Here is a 24,283-nt window from a genome sequence, read left to right as displayed (position 1 = left end):
CGTCAAATGCGCAATAGAAATTGTCGATCGTTTCAACTCGAGATAACTATCGAGGATTATTACCAACATTGATGAAAATTAAATGAGATTTTAATCACCTCTTAACTAAGATATCAGCGAATCGGTAATTATTACGTAAACTTGCGTGTTAGATTGACGTTCAAGGATTTCACAGCAGAAAGTAGATGAAATAGAGTGATTAGATTATCCAAGGTATTTTAGAACACTCACGGTTTGAGTGTAAGCACCCCAAGCAGATCAACGATGACAGAGAGATCGTTCATGGTAACAGCAGAGTCAATTGCCGATTTCACGTCCTTGCTGTGCCATAATGAATAAATAATCTGTAACGACCTGTGCCTGTTATTCAGCACCGTCATCATGGAATCATGTCCTCGCATAATGCTATTGATGACCTCAGCCTCCGACATCTCAGGCAATCCTTGGCTGCATCCCAGTCTAGCTGATCCCCCATATCTATTGGGTAGGAAATCATCAACATCGAGGCCCACAGGTTTGTCAGGTGACATGGGAACAAAGTCATTCTTCTCAGTTGTCTCGACATTTGGCCTCAGTTGTGCAACTCTGATGTCCACTTTTGGATTTGGCTGCACCTGTGCTCGATTTATTTTCTTTCCCCCCACTGAGTTTCTTGCTGAGAGTGCCCCAGAATTTATAAAATTCCTGGCCATCGAGGTACGAGTTTGCCCGGTATTCGGCCTATTCAAGGCCGGATCAGATGGACTATGTCTAATGCTTGTATTTATTTGCACTGGAAAATCACTCTCGTATCCCTCACCCTCTTTGCAACTTGTCTGGCGTTTTAGAAAGTGCTTCGGTGAGTCTGGACTTGGTGCTCGACTCTTGGACTTTCCATCACCCATAACCGGAGTAACTGCTGCCATTGGAGCTACCCGGGATGTCAGTGTTGAGTTTGAACGCTGAGGACCCATTGGTTGACTCAAGTGATTCCCTGTAAATTCAAATGCCATTTTTTCATTTAAATATTTTCAAATCTATCAGTGAAAATTTGTTCACGACTCTGTACTCTTCAAATTTCAAACTTTCCTACGCATGAATTAATCTAAGATTTATCTAAGAATTTTTCTTTCACCTCAATCAGAATTATGTCAATGACAAATGAATTTCTTCATTTTTTCAAAAATAAAATCGGCTGCTTTTTAATAACGAGATATTCCGGCAAGATAACTAGAGGTTCCGAATAGCATTGACTCATCTCGTTTCACGACTTGACTGCTGATTAAATTAAGAACAGGTTTTCATCAAGATGTTTTTTATGTACCTGAGGATTTCCTCCCGATGACTGGCATGATACTCTGCTTCATGGGAGGTACTTGCGCAAAATTCTTGGTATTTTTCGCAATATTGTTGGCCTGCAGATTGGCCTTTATTTGACTCGTCGAGGTGAAGGGGTGCCTCTGAAGCGGTGGGGATGATTTTATTGGATTAACACGTACTGGCACTGGTTTTGTCATTGATAAACTGGGGGGCTGGGTAGAAGATGTTGGAGAAAGATCATCGTCATTGTCCAGTGTTCCCGTCGCACTTAAACTCGTCATTGAGGTAGATAGGTTTTGAATGATTTGGGGTTGAGTTGGATCTGCAATCACATCGAAAATGTCCGAATAAAATACACAAATACATGAATCTATCCTAAACACAATGACTAATCCATCCACTGATTGCCAGGCTGATGATGTCATGATGTCATGAATGATTTATTAATTATAATGGTCAGGCCCTCGATTTTTTCATGCATTGATCAACGAAGGTGATGGACCTGGGATGAAAGAAGAGTCACACGAGCAAAATGAAAGCGAAAGTGAAGAAAATTATTGGAAAAACATTGCAGAAGTGGAAAACTGATGGCTCTATTCTATTTATCGAAATAATACATATTGCCACGATTGGTCAAAAGGCGATAGGGCATGCAGCGGTATGACTAACGGTTAAATTGAGCTTTCGACCTGGCGACGACAACTCACCTATGTCTTGAGGCACCGGGAAAGCCTCGGGTTCCGGTGGTGGTGTGCGATTCACTGAAACATAGCGTGCAACATGCTCATTCAACAAAAAAAAACAAACCGTTACAGACAACTCCGGGTTCATTAGACATTGAGGGATTGCATTATTTGTTCTATTATTTATCAAATTAGCACGATATCTCGTGCGATACTACACACATTTTTTCAGTGCTCGAGAGAATGATTGCAAGAAGGAGAAAATGAGAAAATGGAAGCCAATAGAATTAAAAATAATATTGTTGTTTGATTTTAAACAAAAAAATATCTAAGAGAATCTCAGGATTGATATTATAGTGACGTCACATTGATTTCTTACTGCACCATTCTACCTGATTCACTCCCTCATCCCCATAATCACAAGCAATTATTAATGCTGAACTTACGTGATCGATGAGGCTGGAAGATGTCTTGATAATCCGTGACATTTGGTATTTCAGCAAGCGTTACTTCGTCCTCGGGATCAGTTCCAGACTTATCTTCCTCAATCGTCTTGACATTTATAGACGCCTTTTTAGCCGGGGTCTCCCTCGAAAAACTCTTTCTCGTGGGATTTCCATGGACAAACTGCGAAACATTACCGAAGGGTTTAATCTGCTTCATATCACAGACGAAAGATACCACGGATGAGCCGTTGGAACTGGCACCAATCAGTTGATTCTGGGCTATTGCAATGTCCTGGACTTTGCCCCAGCCAGTTGGTACTGTATCCAGAGTTCTTGCTGGTTCCCAACAGTGGACCTTCAGGACATCCTGACAGCCTGTGAATAAACATTCTCCCCCCGGGCTGAAGAGGAGACATTTTATTGAGGCTAGATTTTGTTCTGTTGATGATACCAGCTGGAATGACTCCAAGTCCCAGAAGTTGACAGTTCTATCAGCACTGCCACTGGCCAGTAAAAACTCATGGGGATGGAATTCTACGGTTGTCGCTGAACGTTTGTGTTCTGTGAATTCTTTCAATTGTCTTCCAGCTCGTAAATCCCACAGCTGAAATGAAAAGGGATCAAATTATAAATTTACTCACTGTTATCTACTGAGGAATTCGTGGAATAACATAGAACAACTTGAGTTATCATTTTTTGATAACTATCTTTAATTTTCGGGGAAACAGGGTCGAGGCCACCGGAAGGGTCTTAAGATGTCTTCACGTGTAATAAAATCCCATCGAAAATTATACTCAAGATAATGCAGACTAATTTATTCAAGAGTGAAATCGATGTACCTATTTTCGATGAATATTTTTAAATGCAAAAGAGATAGCGGAATTTCCAAAACCATTCGCTGTCTTTCTCACTCTTCTAGATATTTTATAAAAACGGAATTCAGAATCAAGTGAAACTATTCATTCTCTAGTAAAATCGCAGTGGATGTTTGATTTAACCAATATCTTTCAATCAAAATAATTGGCGAAAGTTTCGTTTATTCTTGAAATAGTGAAATCATCATTTTCATAATGTGCTACTCTTTTAATGATATCCAATCACTTTACGATTTAGTGAATAAATCTTCACAGAGGAATACAATCTCGTAATCACCTTGATCATGCCTTCCTCTCCAGCACTAGCAATCCACTGACCATCAGGACTGAATTTCAAGCAATTGACTGTCTCATTGTGTCCCTTATACGTAAAAATACACCCCTTCCTCCTGATATCCCACAATTTAATTCCAGTGTCGAGACTCCCAGAGGTCAAGAGCTCTCCATAAGGATGAAAATCAACACATCTAATGCCAGCCTTGTGGCCAGTAAGTGTCCTTGCCAATTTGGCATGCTCCAGGTCCCAAATTTTGAGTGCACCAGTCTGAGAGCCAGCACAGACGAGATCTTCAGTTTGGCTAAATCTCACACACTCGATTGGTGTTGTATGGCCACTGAGACTCATGATACATTTTTCCTTGCCAACTGCCCAAAGATTGACCTTCTTGTCATCACCACCAGTCACCAGGACTCGTCCTGACTTGTGTCCCAGGGCCAGGCAATTAACATTAGACGAGTGAGCAACAAGTTCCTCTGAAAATTCGTGAAAATCTATCAATTAAATCAAAATATCAATTAAATTAAATAAATAATCAAAAAGGACTGGCAGCATCTGAATCTGCATCTCATTTCACAATGACAACTAAAACTAGGCTCTTGGTAGAACCAATGGGTTTTGGTGTTGGGTTTTTAGAAAATACTTTTCACTTACGGAGTTTCCAGGACCTCTTGGTAGACGAAGCCATGATCGTAATCCTATTGTTCAGCTCCAAATACCCCAGCACAATAGGAAAATTTAAATTTTCAAATTTTACAAATTCATCTCAACGCTTTTTCCCTCGATGATTTTACACTCAACATCTTTTACACCTGATTTATCTTCACTCCTTTGATGTTTAGAATATTTATTAGTGACGTAGGATAACCGTGAAAAGAGGAGTCATGGCACACACGAGGACGAGACCTTCACGTACGACAGATTTTTCAAATGAAAATATAAAAACTCGTTACCACTTCTTCTTTATTCAATCAAAACTTCTCTACTCCCCCGTTCACTCAGTTGCATCGGTTGCATCTCATTTTTTTTCTTATTATTATTGAATCCTCACGTCCTATGTCCATCTGTGGGTAGAGTACGAAGTCGTGTGCAAGTTGGTGTGACGTTGAGGGAAAAATATCTCTTGCTTTTTAACCTCAACAATCGATTTGACCAGGTGGCGCTGTTTTCGAGTGACAGAAAAAAAAATGAGTAAAAAAATCATTTCGAATGTCGAATGACGCAAAATCACTGCTCACCGAATAAAGACTGAAATTATCGTCGTATAAACAACGATTAGCAGATCTTAATTGGCATTATGGAATCTTCGAAAGAGGATAAATTGCGCAGGTGCTATTGCTAATATTGACTGTTCTGAAATTAAACGGGACTAATTGATTGAAATCAGCTGATGGGGGGAATTGAACTGTTGAACTTTCAGTTTTATCGGTAGGCGGTGAAATAGGCGCGGGTGGCTTTTGATCACATAATGTTTCGTAATTTTTCTCCTTTGCGAGGTTTTGGAGTCAGAAGTGTTGTCAGTTATGTTCAAGGACAGTCGCCAAAATCGGGCATTCGAGAATATTTTTATTATGTTGATCATCAGGGAATGGTACATCTTACATGATTATTACACGATTATTTTCCAATTTTGGATTGCTCGCCAATTATAGCGTAGTATTCATTAGGTCAAGGTTCATTTGCTACAGTATTTTTCTATTATTATAAAAGAGGAACATTAAAGAATATCAATATTAAATAATATCAATGGAATTTTGCTGTAAATTTCATGTACAGGAATTTTTCAAAATTTTCAAGAGGTAAATAAAATAAAAATTCAATTATCTTCACCTATTTATGCTTTCAGCTGTTCCTCGATGATGCTAGGATGAAAAATTTTACATCCTGTTTCAAAGGTACCTATTGTCACGCATAAAAAGTAGTTAGCTGTATTAATTAACGAGTTGTCAATCAAGAAAAATACCGGTTAAGAAGTGCGATGATAACACACACATTTGAATTATTTTAAACCGAACTTTGCACTGCACATGCATTTTTTCATAGTTGTGTTCACTTGTTCAATGGGTGTTTAGAAATAGCTCGTTGAATTATCATGTCCAGAAGCATATGTTGAATAAAATTTTCATTGATTATTTCCAGAGAAAAAGTTCCTGGCATTTTTCTTCAGACGACTGAAGCGAAACGATACCGATCGATATACTGAGGACTTTCCATACCTGTCGCTGTGTGGAAGGGAAAGGAATTTTGTACGCTGCGATGATTTGCCCATAGTCTTCACCCACGTGCTACAGACTCCAGAAAACCTGAATTTATTCAGTTATGCTCATGCTGGTGATTTGCTTGTTGTAAGTGTTTTATTGGGAAATTGCAAAATATCTCTTGAAAGTGAAAAAATTAATTTTCTAATTCCATAAATGGACTCGTTCTCTCTCTTCACTTTTTATTCTACATTTTTGCGGAATTCATTCTAAATTAATGTTTTAATATCTCAATAATCTTGGATTTCACTTTAATTATGCATAAATCTTGGCCTCTTGCATTTTCAGGTACCTTTCCAACCAGACAAGATCTTCATGAGCACCAATTCTGGTCGAGTTTATCACCCAGCTCCAGAGACAACAGGTGGCATTGGCCTCGTTCGCTCAAAGCTTGCCATTGAATTCAGCAACTCTTTCGAATTCCTAAAGGGGGAAGAAAGTGATCCATCGCATTTCACGTGGAAGGGAACACGATACACCCTGGACTCCGATTGGTATCGGGATAAAATATCCAACAGAGAAGGCACAAAACTCTAATAAAAACAAATAGACTTTAATTGTACATAATCACTGTGAAGGTACAATATATTATTTGACATATTTTTCTAACAGAATGTCGTGAATCTTTTGGATTTGCCCTATTAAAGCCATCGGCGTTTAATTAATATCCAGATACATCGAATATTCGGGCTGTTGAGTCGTCAGAAGTCGTCAAAATTTTGGATCCATCCCTGGGAAAAAGCAAAAATTTATAACTTAAAAAAAAAGAAATCTAACTGATATTTACCTAGAGATAAAGACGTCCAAGATATCCTGGCTATGACCACAAAAAGATTTGACAAGCTCTGCAGTTCTAGCGTCGAAACACCTGAGAACTCCATCCAAACCAGCAGAAAACAGAATGGGGCTAGTTCCTTTCCAGACGAGTTTGCTGACTCCACCTTCTTGCGTGATCTTATGTCTAACCACCTGCCTGGAAACATCCCAAATATATATTTCCCCACTGAGAGTACCAGTGGCAACTAAATGGAGCTCTGGATTTTTGCAGAAAGCCACTGCTTCGATCCAATCCTCTGCTTTTGATTCTTCACTCGTGCCTTCTTCAGTGCTCCCTTGTTTGTTCTCTTGGAGATGTTGCAGGACACTAACTACTTTTCCAGTGGCCACTGTACTGAGAACGGTTTTGCCGTCAGTGGCAGCGGATACGATTAATTTACTGTCGAATTGACAGTCTAGGTCGGTGATGGGAGCTGAGTGCGCTATATTTGGAAGGATCGTTGTGTGGATGGTTCCTTCTTTCAGGTCCATGACTCTGATGGCACCGTCTTCGTAGCCTGCAACGAGTCTTTGACCTAATGGACCAAACCAATTCTTTAAACTTTAAAATTCCTTAAACATGTCAACCAGTTGGATTGTCAATGTAATAATGGAGAAGGTCAGGCTCACCATCTGCACACACTTCGGCAGTCTCAGTCTTCTGCCCATTGCCCTGGAATATTTTACACTCGCCAGTGGGAATTCTCCACATGTATATTTCCCCTGCTACACTACCAGCGAATAAAACATTCGCTTGTTTATGCCACCTTACCCACTGAAACAATATCAATTTCCATTTAAATTTCATTTGCCAACCACCTAAATTAATTGGTTGGCTGGATATCGAGTAATATCGATGAAAAGTTAATTCTCAACAATGATTCTTTATTGACTCCTTCTGAATTAAATATTTGAGAATCTTATGCAAATAGCCATGATTATGAACTTAAAAATGTTATAGAATCTTTTGTAGAAAGAAGTTACAGAAATCTATGTAACTGTATTTTTTTGTAAATTTGTATTAATTTTAAAGCAGAATCAACCAAGCTTGTGGAATGCTATAAATAAATAAAAAATGTATGAAATCTAGATACTCAAAACTCACAGCTGCATCACCAATTTCGAAATCCCACACAACGGTTTTATCATTCATCCTCCAAACTTGAATACCTCCACTCATATCTGCAGTAGCTAAATAACTGTCGTCTTTATTGAACTCTGCAAAAATGATGCTGTCTTTGTGCCCAATGCACTCATGGATCACTTCTCCAGAAGATGTATCCCAGACATACGCCATATCGTCTTCTCCACCGGTGGCTGCCAATTTCCCATCTCTAGTCAACGACCCACAGAACACAGATTCTTGAGAATAAAACATATATCTTTTACTATTAGAAAAAAAAAATACAAATATGGAAATTGCGATTTTATCGTAAAGAAGGTAATGATGTAACAATGCAATTAATAATGTAATATTACTTGGAAGACTTACTGTGATGACTGCTGAATACTGTTATGGCATCGTCAACCTCCGGGTCTTCGTCTTCCATTGGCCCATCGTTTTCTAATGAATCAATGACTTCGTCAACGTCACCGACGTAGACCATGTCTTCCTCATCCAGGTCATCTTCAAGACCTGGTGACATTGGAGGAGTCTCTGTACTGTGCATCTGCAACAATTGACAGGTTAACTATTTCCGAGAACTCCAAATATTCTACAATCAAGCCGCATCTACTTCAATCAATTCTCGATTATCATTAAAAATTATCATTAATCAATTATTCAAAATTTCGAGGAAATACCTTCAATCTGAATGTAAATAAATATTTGCAGGCACTCGATTATTGTTGAGTAAACTATGGAGTAATCACCACGTGAGAATGGACTCAGTTGATCCTGCAGTCATGTATCTACTGTGTTCATCGGTACAACAGGACAAACGGAATTCAAATTGACAAATACAGTAAGAAAATTTCACTTTTGCTGACAATAAAAAAACCGATAATCCAAATAAAAGAGAAATAAAAAATGTAGATTTGCAAGACATTCACCCTGGACAATGAGTCAATGGTAAATTGAGTTTTGCAATAATTTTTTTATTTTAGATAATTTTTACAGAAGAAATTCAGGCAATACACGAATGAATTCTTCATTAATTGTTCTGAGATCTTCAAAATTCCGCTGTCCATTCCATACGAGATTCCGTTTTCATGCCAAATGTTTCTAAATAATTAGAAAGTTTTAGTATAAAAAAGGAAATTAAGATTATGATAATTATAAAATATTGACAACGTTTTGAAAACGGGAACTTTACATGGGGCAGGCGCTTCAGTGCTAGTAAAAAATTGAAAAGTCATAGTAGCACTGGAGGGGGAAGTTGTAAGCCAGAAAATATACGCGACAGCATCTCCAAAACGTAAAATATACTCTATCGCGTATCTTGATCATTCCTGGAAATACAAGTCAAACGCAATTTAAATTGAATATAAAAATTGTTTTTAGCCCTAAATTGTAGATTGCAACCGCGAGCTCTATAAATCTATTTAGAGAAACAATAAACGCTATTATTAGTATAGAAAATCGATTATTCGTTCACTATAGTGAAATATATTTCTCAAGTAGAAAATGGACTAATATAATTCTTCGAAAAATCCATGAGCAATAGTGCAATAGTGTGTGCGTCTTTGACTCAAATCATATCAAAGGTTATGTTTGGAATTGAGTCGCAAAAACATATTTATCCCTTGTTTCTTTTGAACAAGTTGTTGTTAGAAAGTCGTGTGAATAATTGTTATTAAGACCGTCTGCATGTCAGTCTTTTTTTAACAATATTTTTTGTATTTTCAATACAAATCCTATAAATTTAGTATTTTTCATATGAAATTGTGAATATAAATTTCCTTAACCTCTGAAAACTGAGCCAATCAGTTTATACTGTGAGATATACATTATCTCGTACAATAGTAAACAATAATAATGGACATTTCATCGACTTCGAGTTTAAAACAAGGAAATTTTCCGATTATTAATGATGGATTTGGAAATATTCCAATGGAATCGTCATCAATGGACTCGATGGGGACCAAAAGACGCAGGTAGTAATTTATTTTTTCAACTATTATCGTTTGTAAATCATATGAATAACTTATTTTTAGTTCATCACGAACAATAAAGCGTAAAAAATTCGACGATGAACTTGTGGAGACAACTTTTAATCTACAACCCCCAACAACTAGTGGAAAATCAAGTTCAAAGTCGAGGAGTATGTCTGCATCAAGTGGAACATTGGATGGTTTAACCCTTCCAACAATTCCTCCGCCAATTCCAATTACACCACCAGTTGTCCAACCCGAACGAATCAACAGACGACCACCGAGACCCAGTGGTTCTAATGGAACTGGACGTAAAAGCAAAAAGAATAAAAATCACAATCACTCAGTTAATGCAACCAAAGATCTAGGCAGATGGAAACCCACCGATGATTTGGCTCTAATTACTGGGGTTCAGCAAACAAATGACCTAAAAATGGTTCACAGAGGCACAAAGTTCTCATGCCGATTCACTTTGCAAGAAATTCAACAGAGATGGTACGCTTTGCTTTATGACTCTGCTGTTTCCAGAGTCGCTGTTCAGGCGATGAGAAATTTACATCATGAATTAATTGCCAGCGTTCAAGCAAGAACTCTATATAGTAAGGCTGAGGAAGATCTTCTGGGAACAATAAAATCAGTGAGTTACTTCTCGTCATCCATTTTAAAATTGGCTCGGTGCATTACTTTACTACACTTTACTAAATAATGATATAATTTAATGAATTCAGACACCTCAACCAACATTGGAGGTCTTCCAAAGGCTTTTGGAAACGAATGCCCAGACATTTTACCCGGCGAGAACAGCAAAAACCCTGATGTCCCACTGGCAATTGATGAAGCAGTATCACTTACTGCCAGATCAAACTGTTCAACCTCTACCTCATTCTGATGCAATTATGAGTTTCTCCGATGCTGAAGATACAATAAACGATAGTGAATTAACAGATCAGAAGGATGAAATAATAGACGCCGAATTGGCTTTGGCGGATAGAAAGAATAAGAGGGAAATTAGGGTATTGGAAAATGAGCTGAGCAGATGGCAGGTACTCGTTGATAGTGTCACAGGCGTCAATCCCCCGGACTTCGACAATCAGACGTTGGCTATACTCAGGGGAAGACTTGTCAGATACCTCATGAGGTCCAAGGAAATCACCGTGGGGAGATCAACAAAGGATCACAATGTCGATGTTGATTTAACTTTGGAGGGTCCCGCTTGGAAAGTTTCACGACGACAGGCAACAATTCGTTTAAGAAATAATGGTGATTTCTTTTTATCCTCCGAGGGAAAACGTCCCATTTTTGTCGACAGCAGGCCCATTCTTGCCGGCAACAAAATGAAACTGAATAATAATAGTGTAATTGAGGTATAATTTGAGTTGCACTTATAATTTTTCATTTTGTTCATTGAAATAATTGGAATAATCTTTATTTTCTGCGTTTCAGGTTGCTGGTTTGAGATTTATATTTTTAATAAACCAGGAACTGATATCGGTCATACGTCAAGAAGCTGTAAAACTCAATTTGAATCCTTGAGGAGATTCATTATTTTTACATTCATAATATAAACAAAGTCGTTTATTGGTCACCAAGTTGGGAGAATTATTGATTGCTTATCAATATATAATAATCGTCACGTAATTGAATAAATTTAATACTCATAAGAAATATAACTACTTTTATAATCTTAAAATGAATAGATCACTAATTTCCCTACAACCGGAAGTTTCCAAATCTCCACTTCAGAGTCAGGGATGCATTAGCCATTTCACTGAATATTTCTACAAATGTGTAAGGAATGCTTCCATTCAGCAAGCAAACCTGCCTAAAGAATATATTCAGACTTTCAACCCCTCCATATCTCATTCAAAACCATCTAATATTTATGTGTCTAAAGAGGACGGAAATGGGAAATGCGTGTTTAGTTGCGCATATGGTCAGTTGACCACGTCCTTTTGCACCCATTCCATCTGAAACGAGACGTATGTAGCTCGGAAAGTCACGGGAAATACCAGGAGTGCAGAATCTTCGCAGAGTTCATGACTGAAAAATCGTTTAAAAACTGAATACTTAAAAATCGAAGAGATATGTAGTGAACTTGAAAAATTTGAAATTTTTGAAAACGATACTTTTTCAAAACATATACTGCTAATGAAACAGTATTTCTATAATGAACGCGTTGTTTAATCGGCAACGTGCTTGGCTGGTACACGGACCATTAGGGTTCGATCCCAACACTATTAATTTTTTTTAAATCAAAGTAATTCCTATTTTTTTTTGTAAATGACTAATTAATCGAAATATCGTTTAAAAACGTAATACCTCCTCGATTGCCATGTTCCCCTGATACTTTTTCAAAAATTTCGAATTTTTCAATTTCAGTGAATACCTCCTCGATTTTCATGTTCCCCTGATACTTTTTCAAAAATTTCAAATTTTTCAATTTCATTGAATACCTCCTCGACGTTCATGATCCCCTGATACTTTTTCAAAAATTTCAAATTTTTCAATTTCATTGAATACCTCCTCCACGTTCATGTTCTCCTGATACTCTTTCAAAAATTTCGAATTTTTCAATTTCAGTGAATATCTTCTCGACGTTCATGTTCCCCTGATACTTTTTCAAAAATTTCGCATTTTTCAATTTCTATACTTATACTTTTTTACTCTGAGCCTCTACTTTAGTCAATCCTCTTTGATACCGATGGAGCTCCGTCAAACCAGAAATCTGACCAACGACTTGAACATCTCCTGTAAATATTTATTTGTTCTTGTATCGTAGATAGAATAAATTGATAAACATTAAAATTGTCACCGTATCTGATTCAAATAATAATTTTTCTCTGTATTCGCTGGCCAGTGAAAGGAGATTTCCACGTGATTTTTGCAAATAATTATGTTTAAAGGAAAAATTACTTCATAAGATAAGTGAATAACCTCTAAAAATTTACACCGGTGAGCTCTGTCATATCACATGACAGGATTATGATATCACATGAAAACTCTTGAAAGTGAAAATGGAACACTCGTACAAGTAAATTAACAAGATCTTTACATGAGATTATTAACGGAAACTAATCTAACTGATGATCCTGAAGAGCGATGGACCTCCTCTCTCAATTGCCCCTTCTGTCTTCCGCTGAAGAGACGGAGGGATTCGATTGTCAGGCTGGAAATCGATGGATCTACCCCGAAAATCTTCCTGTTAGAAAATATCAATTTACTATTGTCAAGACTGCACTGTTTAATAACACTTTAGTATGTCTTCCAACTGGTGAGTTTCATTTTATCGCTCAAAATTTTATTTCTTGATGTGGATAAAAGTTCTGAGTTTTTCAAATTTAAGTTTGTTGTAGTCTATTTGTTGTAGCAGCCCATTACTAGAGGGTTATTTTGGAATGCCTGACATTTTTTTGTGTGTACAGGTCTTGGAAAGACGTTCATAGCAGCTGTAGTGATGTACAACTACTTCCGGTGGTATCCAAAAGGGATAATTGTCTTCCTCGCTCCAACGAAACCTCTGGTGGCCCAACAGATTGAGGCTTGTCATGACATCATGGGAATCCCGACTAGTGAGACAGTTGAACTCACCGGGGCAACAAATCAAACGAAACGAGCCACTGCGTGGCGTGAACACCGCGTCATCTTCGCGACCCCCCAGACCTTCCAGAAGGATCTCGAACGTTCGATTGTTCCTACAAATTTCATTAAATGTATCGTCATCGACGAAGCTCACAAAGCCCTAGGAAAACACGCCTACAGTGAATCAATTCGCATGATGCACCAGGCCAATCCTTACTTCAGAATTCTCGCACTTTCTGCCACGCCAGGAAGTAAACTGGAGGCTGTCCAAGAGGTCATCAGAAATCTCCGAATTACCCACTTGGAATTGCGAGACGACACATCACCAGATATCATTCCCTACATCAACGAGCGCAAGCTAGAAATAATCTTGGTTGGCTTGGGTCAAGATCTCTTTCAATTCAAAGAAAAATACATCGAGATAATGGATAGACACGTGAAAATTCTTCTTCAGCATAAAGTTCTCACCACCTCCACTGCCCACATTTCCAAGGGTCGAATCTTCCACATACTCAATGAATATAAATCACGAGCGCAAAAATCTAACAACCACGGTATTATCATGAAAACCTTGAATATTCTCTTGACGATGTACCACGCTTATGAATTGATTATTCGTCACGGATTACGAGCATTTATTCATTTTTATCAAAATCATTCCGATAAATTTTGGTTGGATAATGAAACGGAACTTCAGGAACTATTGGAAAATATAAAAATCTATCTGGGCCCATTTCCAGAAGCAGGACCGTTCATGGATGGAAGTGTTACAGAAGTCCCGGAAAATCTAGTGTTTGGTCACGGAAAATTTGAAACTTTAAGAAGTTTATTGATCAACCACTTTAAGCGAGCTGAGAATAAAGAAAACAACACGAGGGCAATAGTCTTCACTGAATATCGCGATATTGTCAATGAAGTTTACATTTTACTCCTTCAGTGCCGGCCATTTATTCGTCCTCAGGTGTTTGTCGGCCAAGCCGGTCTAAAGCAGAAGCAACAGAAAAAAGCTCTCGAGGATTTCCGAAGTAATCAAGTCAACGTTTTGATATCAACATCTGTTGGGGAAGAAGGATTGGATGTTGGAGAAGTTGATCTAATCGTCTGCTTCGACATCTCTCAGCACTCACCAACACGATTGGTCCAGCGAATGGGTAGAACAGGAAGAAAACGGAATGGACACATAATTGTACTCGTTACGGATGGAAAAGAGCATCAAACACTCCAAGCAGCTTTAGCTAAGCGTGATTCAATGAATAATAAAGTTCTCCATTCGAGTGGAGTTATTTCAGCCCTGCATAACTCCAGTCCTCGTATGATACCTGAGGATATTGAACCTGAAGTACAAAAGCTCCACATGACAGTTCTACCCAAAGGTCCACCAGAAAAAAAGGGGAGAAAAAGGAAAACCCCATTGGAAACAGAGAAAAAAACGAAACGAGCGTCCAAATCTAGAAATCAGAAAAATTCCGACGAAAGTGGAAAGAATGGAGGACAGGGTGGATCACTTATGAGATTCTTAACAACTGTGTCTAATGATAATGATGAAGTCGATGATGGTATTGTAGTCCCTAGGTTACAGAAGACGAGGATGTCTCCGCAAGACGGCAGCCAACCACTTAGGACTAATTCTATAAGCCTTGGGGTCGTCAAGCAGGCCGACGTTAAGCTTTTGACTAATGATAATGAGACTCTCGAGTTCCTCACACTCTGTGCCACCAGACAGTCTGCAAAAGATGACAACAACAATGAAAATCAGGAGAATAGAAATTTTGTTATTCCTTACGTCCCCGAAACATTGAACTGTAAAAATAATTTTTTTAGTGATTTGAGAATTCCTGATGAGGAAATCCTCAACTGCTTGGAGACAGTTAAAGAGTTCGAAAAACCTGTGGAGGATGAATTCACTCAAATGACTCCTGGCATCATTTTTGCAGACAACTATAGTCCGGAGGATTTCATGGATTGTGGCAATAAATTTGAGGATTTGTTGGACACTAGCGAATCTGATCGTGAGGGTCAATGCGACGAAAAAGAGTCACCACCTTTGGAAAGTGTTGATTGGAAACATGATAATATTAATGAAATCGACGACAAAAGTACTGAGAAGAATTTGAGAGTTAATTGTGTCATTAGCAGTCATTCTGAGGCAGTCGTAGATGATTTTTCTGAGAAGGAAATTCAACAAAACTCAGATATTCATACAAGAGAATTGAAATCATCATTAAAGGGTATTGACACTCGTGAAAATAATCAGTTTCCTGAGTGTTTGACTGAGGGTGCATTTGAAAATATTTTAGATGAGTCCTCTGATGAAGATCTCGATGCAACGCAATTCAATTTAGAGTCCATAACTACTGGCGTTAAAAATCCAGAGGTAGTAATTGAAAGCAATGGAAATAAAACGAATTCAGACAGAAGAAAAGTGGATGAAGAGTTAATAAATACTAGACCAATGGAGATGGAAATCGATGAACCAATAGCAGATATATTCTCTAGCAGTCCAGTTCTGGTAGACGCTGAAGATATTGAGATAATTCCATTGTCTCAGCTTCCTCATCATTCTACCAATCTAAAACCACAGATAAACAATGTAAATTTATTGAATGATAATACAGAAATTGTCGACATTGATGAAACCCAAATTGAACAAACGATTGACGTTAACTATGGCAATAAAATTAAACCCAAGTTGTCGTTATCAACAATAAATCAGATGAAGAGGAATCCTCAGAAGGATATTCATTCATTTACAGGACAAAGTCAGGTTAGTAGTCATTCCAATGATAAGAGCACATCATCTAACGGGCCTAGGACTGAATTGAATCTTCAGAAAAAAATCAAACACTTTACGAGCCCGTGTGTAACTCAAAATTCATTAAACAAATCTATCAAGATCTCTTCTCATCCTGTAATGAATTCAACTCATTCAGAAAAAAATGCTCAATCTCGTAATGATATTGCAGAAGTAAATCTAACTGACTTAGACGATGATTTTGAATTTTCGGAGGACATGGCAAAAATAGAAACAATGCCACAGGTTTCTATACTGTCGGAATGTTTCAATCCTCAGCCCAGTTCAAGTTTTGCCACTTTGACAAATCAAAAACCTGACTCAGATACGCTTCATTTACCCAATGAAAATAGTAAACTAATTAAAGCACATGCTGTCGAACGGCAATGGCCATCCAATCGCACGTCGTCAAAGAACTCGAACACTGGATGGGATCAAGAGAGAAATAAAGACTCAACAAAGAAAAGCTTCCCATACAGGGCAGATCTTACTAAAGCACTAAATCGTTCTCAAACTCCAAAGCAATCCAGTGATAAAAATAGATTGATTAGTATTCTGAATTCAACTGTTGTGCCAGGTGCAAAGAAATCTGACAAAATTAATAAAATGTTTGAAGATGATCTCGATGATTTTGATTGGAGCAGTGACTTCGAGGTATCAGAGACTAAAACTACAGAGTCAAAATTCTTTAAGGGAAACACAAAGACACTGAGTAAAATCAGTGACTCCACTGGGTCTTCAGGTGAATTTTCATCATCGAAATATTTCAATAAACCCCGGGATAAATTCCAAAATGAAGCCCAGCCATGTTCTTCCTTGAAAAACGATAAGTTGGCGGCTATTCGTGCGACTTTGTTCTCAAAACCAAGTAAAGAGTTCATAACACGATCGAATTCAGACTCGGATGACGACTTTTCATCTACTAAAATTGAAAAGACAGCTTTTAGGCGATTTTCAAGTAAAACCAGTGATAACGATCCAGAAATTGTAAATACAAAGGATAAAAAAATAATTACTGCCTCGAATGGAAATAATTCTGCAGTTCGACAGGGAATGCCACAAAAATTCGATAAAAGAGTGAGAAGTCAATCCAGGAATTCATCCATGAAACCAAAGAGTTCAATGGGAAAGAGAAGAGATCGAGCAAAAAGTAATTTTATTGATGATGAAGCTGAAGAGTCTGGAGATTGTTATGAAGTAACAGATGATTCTGATGAAGATGATGGAGGGGATCTCAAGGATTTTGTGAGTCATACTCAGGTGCACGATGATTCAGTGGACATGAAGGCGTATTATCTCCAGAGCACTAGGAGTCCCAAGAAAAGAAGTGGATTTCATTTGAAAAGGCCCAAGACTCCGCCTCCAGATCTTCAGATATTTTCGCAGACAGTTGAACCTGACACTTATTTGTATGATTCTTTCTGTGTGAGTGCTAGTCAAGAGGAAGATGAAGTATTTAATCAAGATTCTTCTGAGGAGATTACCATTATCGAAGAGCTTGACCATAAATCAAGAAACAAGAGGAAGAGAGGAGATTCGATGGACTTTAAAGGAAAGAGAAGAAGAATCCAAATGTTGGAAGACGATAGCAGTGATGATGAGACTGAGAGGTTGAGGGCCGCCATTTTCGAAGAGTCTATGATGTTGAAAAAGCGGTAGTGATTCAATGATATTAAACTTTAAGAAATTATTAGACTAAATTTATTGTAAAAAACCGTTAATTCTTCAATTTTTTTTATTAACACAAAAATGTTTGTTTCATGTTCAGATGTAGAATCGTTTATTGAATTGTCCATCAAATATGTTAAATTATTAATAAGTTATTAAGCTGTGCCATTTAATTACGGAAATAATGATTAACGCGATTTATTGGCCGACAATTGAACAAGAGTTAGTAATAAGTAGATAAATATTTCATTAAGAAATCCGATAGTATTTTCACTGACAATGCTATTATCATGCAATAAATTTGGATAAATTTCATATTTTTCATAGCTCAGATGGAGACAAGTTATTCATTGAATTCATTTCCCATCCCAACAGCATCACCGATCATTCGATTCTGGTACCCTTGACTGACTTAGGCGAAAGTTTCAAAAGTGAATCCCTTCATCAAACCTACATGGTCACTGAATTGAAATGATCAAGGGCAAAAGATTTTCCAGAGAAATAATCTCTTGGTTAACAGACTGAGAGTTGACTGCTCCACTTCAAGAAAATATCTTCAGCGAATTGGTATAATTGGTTCACCCGTCTATAAATGTGGCAATTCCTATTATATGACGATCCCAGACAAATAATATATGAGAAATTTATGAAACAAAATGTTTTCCACCTGCCAAATACGAGAATTGTCAATAAGACTAGATAGGGACTCTCTTATTAGTAGTAATTAGCGAGTTTCTCTGTAAATGTTCGATAAAAAGACGCAAAGACACTAAAGTATTTTCAAGTAAGATTTATGTAATCTTTATATTATTTGCTAATTACGCACGCAAATTAAACGCTGGAGTTTCAAAAATATTTGAAATAGAAAAAAAAATCAATTTCTGCTTGCATTCTATTTTCTTAATCACCTGGAACGGTGGATTCTTCGGGGTAGGTTGATGTAAGATTAAAGCAATTAGTTAGTGAGCAAATCAGACCTCTTAATGTCCCTAAAGGTCTTCTAGATGTCCATTACTCTAACGACAACTTAATGATCCTAAGGATAAGACCTAAAGATGAGATCGTCTCGAGGAGCCTTTGGGTTTTCGAATTCGCATTGAAAGGTATAAAAGTACAACAGCATATTGTTTGCTGGGTTAGTTTGACTTCTGCTGTTAAAGTTTACAGTACTCCAGAATTTTTCTACATATTGGGATCTAAGTAGACAAATCAGGTAAGTTCAAAAACTTAATTAGATCTTTTAGTCTTCCTAATCAAGTGCCGTAGTGCAATAGCCAATTGCCGTAGCCAAATATCTTTGTTTATTACGTAATGTGGTACGAGTGTATATATTATTATTTTGACCGACGGGGAGAAAAAAATCTAGTAAATTAATTTAGTTCTGACAAATAAACTTAGCATTTTACAAGTAAGTGGATATAGGGAAATTTCCACTGAAATACGGGGATTTTCTCGTTGTCAGCCAATTTAATTTGAAAAACTAATTATTTTTCTCAGTGTGAATATCATAGTTTTCCATTATTACTAGTGAACCGCTGAAAAACATTGACACATTTATTTAAATTTCAAATGACTCTCATGAAAATATAGTTTTTCTTCAGATTCTTCAAGTACACGACTAGACAATAATTTATTATCAGTTGATAATTCCATAGAAGATTTTATGAAAATAGAAATTGAGAAAAGTTGCACTAACGGCAATTTTTTTATTTTTCCCTTTGTTAAAGTGTCTGTAATCGACATGAAACTTATAAAAGATCTTGAAAATAAAAGATCACAAGGTCATACTCTATTTAATCCTCATTATGATTTTGCTGTCAATTATTATAAATTAATTGTGTTTAATTTTTATTTTCCTAGGAACCTGAAAATGTTCAAAGTTTTGATTTTCCTCGCATTGGCTTCATCAGTCTACTCCAACGCGATTACACCTTCGCAACCTGATAACTCTGCGAATAATCAAAGTATCAAGAGGATTGGTGATGGTCCAGGACGATCCACATTGCGTCACAATTATCCAACATATCCTGAGTACGACGTATCTGGATACCTGCAGCAGCCAGGGTACCAGTTGGTTCCTAAATATCCTGCTCCGAAGACCAACGTAGGGTGGTCTTCTACCCTAGCCTCTAGTCTGATACCTTTTGGAAATTATGCCCTGACCTACGGAGGTCGTGCAATTATCCTCATCTTCCAGTTCGTAATTCTCATGCTTCTCGGAATTTTCCTGACAACCTCCATATGCACCCTCACGCCTTTCTGTACAATTACCTTCCAAGGATTTGGATTAACTCAAAATCAACTTAAAGAACACGTAATGCAGCTAGCAAGAACCTACATCACATTCGATAATTTGGAAGAAGCAACTGTATTTGCGAAGAATGCTATAGAGACTTACACGGAACTGAAAACTCAGAAAGAGGCAAAGGCAAAGGAAGAAAACGTGAAAACTACGGAAAAGCCGAAGAAACGACGACGTCGACGATAAAGGCAGGAAAAACAAATTTAGAAATTTATTGAAGGTTCAGTTATACAGTCACATGAATTTTCAATTATCTGAGTTTGAATTCAATTTCAATTAAAGGCAGTACTGAACTTTCCAGTTGTCTAGAAAATTCAAGAAAATTGATTTCATCATGTTAAATGGCGATTGATCTTTCAATAACAGCTGAAATTTTCAGGCTCATCGTGAAAATTCAATATTAAATATAACTGAATTTTCAATAAATTGAGGATCCGCGGAAGTTATTACCTGAATTTTCTCACGGTGTACCATTTTTGGAATTTTTTTTCAAGAAATTACCCCATTCACTAATGAAAAATTCTATACAAATTGTTCGTCAATTTGTCATTGTCAAAAATTTCAATTTCAATTTAATTTTTTTAGTTGAAATTTTATATTTGAAATGAATTAATTGAAATTCCATTCATTTTCAGAACTTATAAAGACCCTAAAAAAATGCACACAACACAAATGTGTGTCATATTTTTTAAAAATAAATTCGGTCAATTCCAGATATCTCTGACGTATTACTCAAAATAAGTTTTTCCGCACGGATTGCGGTTGACGGGTTATTTCATATTATCTCTGAGAGGAAAGGGTCATGGGGAATTCCTCTGATAAAGTTTTTTTTTACCAATTCTATGCACTAAAAAAATCTCTTCTGGCAATTTTCAATGGACCCACATACAGAGTTGCCAGACGGCGGTTTTTTCAAAATGTTTTTTTGATTTTTTACAGTCACAGTTAATCGAGTGGAGTCAATCACGCGAAGAATTGACATTTTTCGAACCACATAGTTGATATTTCATTCAGAGCATATTATGATCTACCCTACTCTGGAAAAATTATTAAAAATTTTTAGCAAAAATCGCCGTCTGGTCCACATACGCTCTAGAGATTGTAATTAATTGTAATATCATTTTAATTTAATGATTTAAGGACAGAATCTGCAAGGATATGAAACCCTTGGAGCAGCTAATACGTATCTGGTAATGATTCATTCACTTCTTCATTGCCTAGGTTTTACTCATCATTAATTGATCAATCATGTAGTATCATTGTTTATATTAATCATCATTGTGAATACTCAACAAAAACATGTGGCCATTGATCTGAATAAAAAATCTATGTTTTAATCTATGACCGTGACTGTATCAACAATTTAATTATTATCACCAGTGGGTTTTCCCGCATTCCCTCATTATTCCTCTTTGATTTCTGGTAATTGGCGTTTACTGTAGTGCTAACAAACGTCCGGTTGATCTGGAGGTGGAAATACTAGGAGTTGAACGTAAACCATGAACGCGGTAGTTGGTTTCAAGACTTCGAAAGGACTATTCCACTGCTAACTTTTCTGCCTGCGGATGAAATAATGAAGTTCTTTGCGTACAGTAAGTTCTGTTTACTGAAAAAAAAATATAAAATTGAATCAGTCTTAAAAAATTATCGTTGATAACATTAATAAAGAAATTAATGACACTTTGAAGATAGATCCGAAGCAAGTTGAGGAATCTCAACCAGATTTGTGTGATCATTCAAGTTTCAAGGCCAAGGGTTTCGCAATAAAAAAAATTACAGTTTTGTTGCGAAATGCTTAAATGAGTGGTACATATATTTAGTGGATGTCAGTTGGAGGCTGGGGTCAAGGTCGTCATGGGTCGGTCATCGGTTACTGACCATTACCGTCGATGATATAATGATCTTTGATTAAGATTATAGGAATGGACGGATGATTTTTTTATTGTTGGAATGTATTATATTTTTTCCAGTTTTCTGTACGGTGGGTACTGTAATTACTGTGAGTTATGGATTGGTTGTGCCGGAAGTACAGCGGAGATTTTCCCACAATCCGCTGGAGAACAACTTCATCCCTTATGAAGGGCCACAATTCAAGGAATTCGATTGGAATCTATGGAAGGTCAGTTGTTTAACGTCTTAGGAAAATAATCAGTCCTGAAATTCAATTTTAAAAAATGCAATACTCAAGTAATAATTGAATAATTCATTTTCATTGTACACATTATGAATTCTTAAAAAAATTCTCATTTTCACAAAAAAATAACCATCCCAACGAGTTTATAATATATTTTGGAAAAGAGCTAGCTCTGCAGATTGCGTTGTCTAAAAAAAAAGAACTTTTGTAATGAAAACGTAAAGTTTTGATGGAAATCGTCCTCTGAAAACTTTTTTCAACTCATGACTAGGAGATAATAATATTCGCTGATGAGATTCATGACGACTTAACTCTTTTCACTGCTTTGATGAAAGAAAAAAGAATATTTTCCTTGTTGTACATGGAGAAATTGTATTAAGACCCGCATACAGACCTTATCAAACCTTATCTTTGGTTTGAATTTTATCTTGGTAGTGTAAAAGCACTAAACTATATCATATATCTACCCCTCGGTCCAAAGAATGAGGGGATTTACAAATCCGAGACTGTCTGCTAATTTAAAGTGACAATTATTTTTTTAAATAAAAATTAATGGAATATGTTGGGGGCCGAGAAATGATTTAAACACAATGGATTAAATACGTTAATTATAATTTGAAAAAAAAAATGGCACGAAGAAATGTCTGTTCTTTATGACCTGCCTCAGCAGACTAAAACGAGACCAAAAGAAAAATCGTCCTGACGAGACAAAGGATCACCAGTCCCTTTGCCACGTGACCTCATTACTTATGTTTATGTTTAGTCTTAAAATCTCTATGTCGATTCATTTTTGAAACCATAGTCTCAGAAAAAATCAATTCACAGAAGACTGAGGCTATATTCCAACAAGAATAATATGAAATACATAAGCCTTCGAAAGAATACGGTTTTTTTTTGGAAAAATGACCATTTAAGGCCCAGATGGACTGCCTGGAAAAGATAATTTACTCCAAAATTGGGACTTCTAATTACTCCGTCAATTAATCGTTTTTTCCGATAATTGTTAGCTAGCGGCCTAGTTGTTGACAACCGCTAGAACGCTAGCTAACAATTATTGAAAAAAACGATTAATTGCCAAAGTAATTAGGAATCCGAATTTCGGAGTAAATTATCTATTTCTAGAAAATCCACCCGAGCCTTAATATGAAATCGTAAGCAATACCCATCTTGTCATCATAATTTTTTTAGAATCATCCTAGTGGTCGTCACAATTCGTCAAGAACATTTTGAAATATTTCACACTAGGAAGATAAAGTTCAAACGCAAGATAATATTCCATAGATATAGTGCATACACATTAACAAGAGGTAATTGTATTTTGCAGGTGATGACACGAAAGTATACAGGAAATATTCTAATATCTCCATTATCTCTGAAGATTGCGTTAGTTTTAATATGGGAAGGTGCCCAAGAAGAAACTGCACGAGAATTGGCATCAATTTTGCAACTCCCAGGCGGAAACTACGCAGCCAGAAATAAATTTTCTGTTATTCTTCGTTCACTTCAGGTATATTGATGGTTTATCTCCAAATTGATCTATAAAAATGAATTTTTCAATGTTCAATCTCATGAAATAATTGATGATTTAGCCTTTTACTGGTGAAGTTCCACTGAAACTTGGGACGAGAATTTATTTGGATGATTCCATTTCATTGAAACAAAGTTATGCGTCAGTCATAAAGACGTTTTATTCAACGGATATCGTTTCTTCTAATTTTGCTGATGCTCTCACAGTACCTCACGATGTTAATTCCTGGGTGAGAAATTTGACCAATGGACGTATTGAAAAAATGATTGAGAACGGTGAGATGATGTTTTCAATTTTTATTTTATTAATCGGGCACGTACTTTGAACGTGCTAGCTACTTTACCTGGAGTAAAATTTAATCTGCTTAAGGGCCGGGTGGACTATCTATCGAGCGTCATCTTTTATTTAAATTTTATCTTTTTAACCTAAAATACATAAAAATTTGGGATAAGTTTTGAGGTCACGAAAATCACTGGAGTTGGCATAAAAAAATAATGAAAAAAAAGAGGAAAAAATTTTGAAGGGCGCTAAAGA

General features: G+C 36.7%; 6 protein-coding genes across 10 annotated transcripts in view; 4 read left to right on the top strand and 2 right to left on the bottom strand.

Annotated features, from left to right (window-relative positions):
- The window catches only part of kat80 (katanin 80), an 11,757-nt gene extending 6,258 nt beyond the window's left edge, over positions 1-5,499 (bottom strand). Inside the window, 7 exon segments of the mRNA XM_011312332.1 lie at positions 155-973; positions 1,304-1,621; positions 2,007-2,060; positions 2,429-3,032; positions 3,581-4,056; positions 4,235-4,742; positions 5,411-5,499. Coding sequence (XP_011310634.1) covers positions 155-973; positions 1,304-1,621; positions 2,007-2,060; positions 2,429-3,032; positions 3,581-4,056; positions 4,235-4,268 — 2,305 coding nt within the window. The 5' untranslated portion in view covers positions 4,269-4,742; positions 5,411-5,499.
- Positions 4,760-6,626, top strand: LOC105271031 (UPF0598 protein CG30010). Of its 2 annotated transcripts, XM_011312334.1 has the most exons (5): positions 4,760-5,171; positions 5,427-5,475; positions 5,720-5,925; positions 6,127-6,416; positions 6,511-6,626. In XM_011312334.1, exons 1-4 carry the CDS (start codon positions 5,049-5,051, stop codon positions 6,373-6,375), a joined length of 627 nt encoding a protein of 208 aa, XP_011310636.1. In that variant the 5' UTR covers positions 4,760-5,048; the 3' UTR covers positions 6,376-6,416; positions 6,511-6,626. The 2 variants fall into 2 exon arrangements, with proteins under 2 accessions (XP_011310636.1, XP_011310635.1); XM_011312333.1 differs by lacking the exon at positions 6,511-6,626 and having other exon boundaries at positions 6,127-6,452.
- Positions 6,370-8,545, bottom strand: LOC105271032 (angio-associated migratory cell protein). The gene is made up of 6 exons (XM_011312337.1): positions 8,458-8,545; positions 8,147-8,324; positions 7,760-8,016; positions 7,285-7,429; positions 6,626-7,190; positions 6,370-6,569 (listed from the first exon to the last, which is right to left on the bottom strand). Exons 2-6 carry the CDS (start codon positions 8,322-8,324, stop codon positions 6,500-6,502), a joined length of 1,215 nt encoding a protein of 404 aa, XP_011310639.1. The 5' UTR covers positions 8,458-8,545; the 3' UTR covers positions 6,370-6,499.
- A 440-nt stretch (positions 8,546-8,985) lies between these two features.
- On the top strand, positions 8,986-11,416 carry Rcd5 (microspherule protein Rcd5). Of its 3 annotated transcripts, none has more exons than XM_011312329.1 (4): positions 8,986-9,753; positions 9,811-10,384; positions 10,476-11,111; positions 11,191-11,416. In XM_011312329.1, the coding sequence occupies exons 1-4, from the start codon at positions 9,632-9,634 to the stop codon at positions 11,278-11,280; spliced, it is 1,422 nt and encodes a 473-aa protein (XP_011310631.1). In that variant the 5' UTR covers positions 8,986-9,631; the 3' UTR covers positions 11,281-11,416. The 3 variants fall into 3 exon arrangements, with proteins under 3 accessions (XP_011310631.1, XP_011310632.1, XP_011310633.1); XM_011312330.1 differs by having other exon boundaries at positions 8,988-9,750; XM_011312331.1 differs by having other exon boundaries at positions 9,672-9,750; positions 9,830-10,384.
- Positions 11,417-12,453: 1,037 nt separating this feature from the next.
- On the top strand, positions 12,454-18,505 carry Fancm (FA complementation group M). The gene is made up of 4 exons (XM_011312328.1): positions 12,454-12,778; positions 12,843-13,018; positions 13,170-17,772; positions 18,161-18,505. Exons 1-4 carry the CDS (start codon positions 12,762-12,764, stop codon positions 18,258-18,260), a joined length of 4,896 nt encoding a protein of 1,631 aa, XP_011310630.1. The 5' UTR covers positions 12,454-12,761; the 3' UTR covers positions 18,261-18,505.
- A 3,008-nt stretch (positions 18,506-21,513) lies between these two features.
- Positions 21,514-24,283, top strand: part of LOC105271027 (heparin cofactor 2) — an 11,352-nt gene continuing 8,582 nt past the window's right edge. For both annotated transcript variants that reach the window (XM_011312327.1, XM_011312325.1), the window contains exons 1-4: positions 21,514-21,679; positions 22,058-22,206; positions 23,546-23,728; positions 23,811-24,024. In XM_011312327.1, coding sequence (XP_011310629.1) covers positions 21,661-21,679; positions 22,058-22,206; positions 23,546-23,728; positions 23,811-24,024 — 565 coding nt within the window. In that variant the 5' untranslated portion in view covers positions 21,514-21,660. The remainder of the gene's footprint in view (positions 21,680-22,057; positions 22,207-23,545; positions 23,729-23,810; positions 24,025-24,283) is intronic.

This window comes from Fopius arisanus, unplaced genomic scaffold, assembly GCF_000806365.1.
Source record: "Fopius arisanus strain USDA-PBARC FA_bdor unplaced genomic scaffold, ASM80636v1 scaffold00100, whole genome shotgun sequence".
Taxonomy (NCBI): Eukaryota; Metazoa; Arthropoda; class Insecta; order Hymenoptera; family Braconidae; genus Fopius; species Fopius arisanus.
The sequence above is the reverse complement of the archived record's forward strand: the minus strand, read 5'-3'. Positions and strand labels throughout refer to the sequence as shown.

Coding starts and splice junctions, on each gene's coding strand:
- LOC105271031 (XM_011312334.1), top strand. CDS start 5,049: ATGTTTCGTAATTTTTCTCCTTTGCGAGGTTTTGGAGTCAGAAGTGTT. Junction 5,476..5,719: donor TTTTACATCCTGTTTCAAAG/GTACCTATTGTC, acceptor GATTATTTCCAG/AGAAAAAGTTCCTGGCATTT. Junction 5,926..6,126: donor ATGCTGGTGATTTGCTTGTT/GTAAGTGTTTTA, acceptor TTGCATTTTCAG/GTACCTTTCCAACCAGACAA.
- LOC105271032 (XM_011312337.1), bottom strand. CDS start 8,324: ATGCACAGTACAGAGACTCCTCCAATGTCACCAGGTCTTGAAGATGAC. Junction 7,430..7,759: donor TCGAAATTGGTGATGCAGCT/GTGAGTTTTGAG, acceptor ATATTGTTTCAG/TGGGTAAGGTGGCATAAACA. Junction 6,570..6,625: donor TTGGACGTCTTTATCTCTAG/GTAAATATCAGT, acceptor GCTTTTTCCCAG/GGATGGATCCAAAATTTTGA.
- Rcd5 (XM_011312329.1), top strand. CDS start 9,632: ATGGACATTTCATCGACTTCGAGTTTAAAACAAGGAAATTTTCCGATT. Junction 9,754..9,810: donor GGGACCAAAAGACGCAGGTA/GTAATTTATTTT, acceptor ACTTATTTTTAG/TTCATCACGAACAATAAAGC. Junction 11,112..11,190: donor ATAATAATAGTGTAATTGAG/GTATAATTTGAG, acceptor TCTGCGTTTCAG/GTTGCTGGTTTGAGATTTAT.
- Fancm (XM_011312328.1), top strand. Junction 13,019..13,169: donor TTTAGTATGTCTTCCAACTG/GTGAGTTTCATT, acceptor TTGTGTGTACAG/GTCTTGGAAAGACGTTCATA. Junction 17,773..18,160: donor TCTATGATGTTGAAAAAGCG/GTAGTGATTCAA, acceptor CCATCCCAACAG/CATCACCGATCATTCGATTC.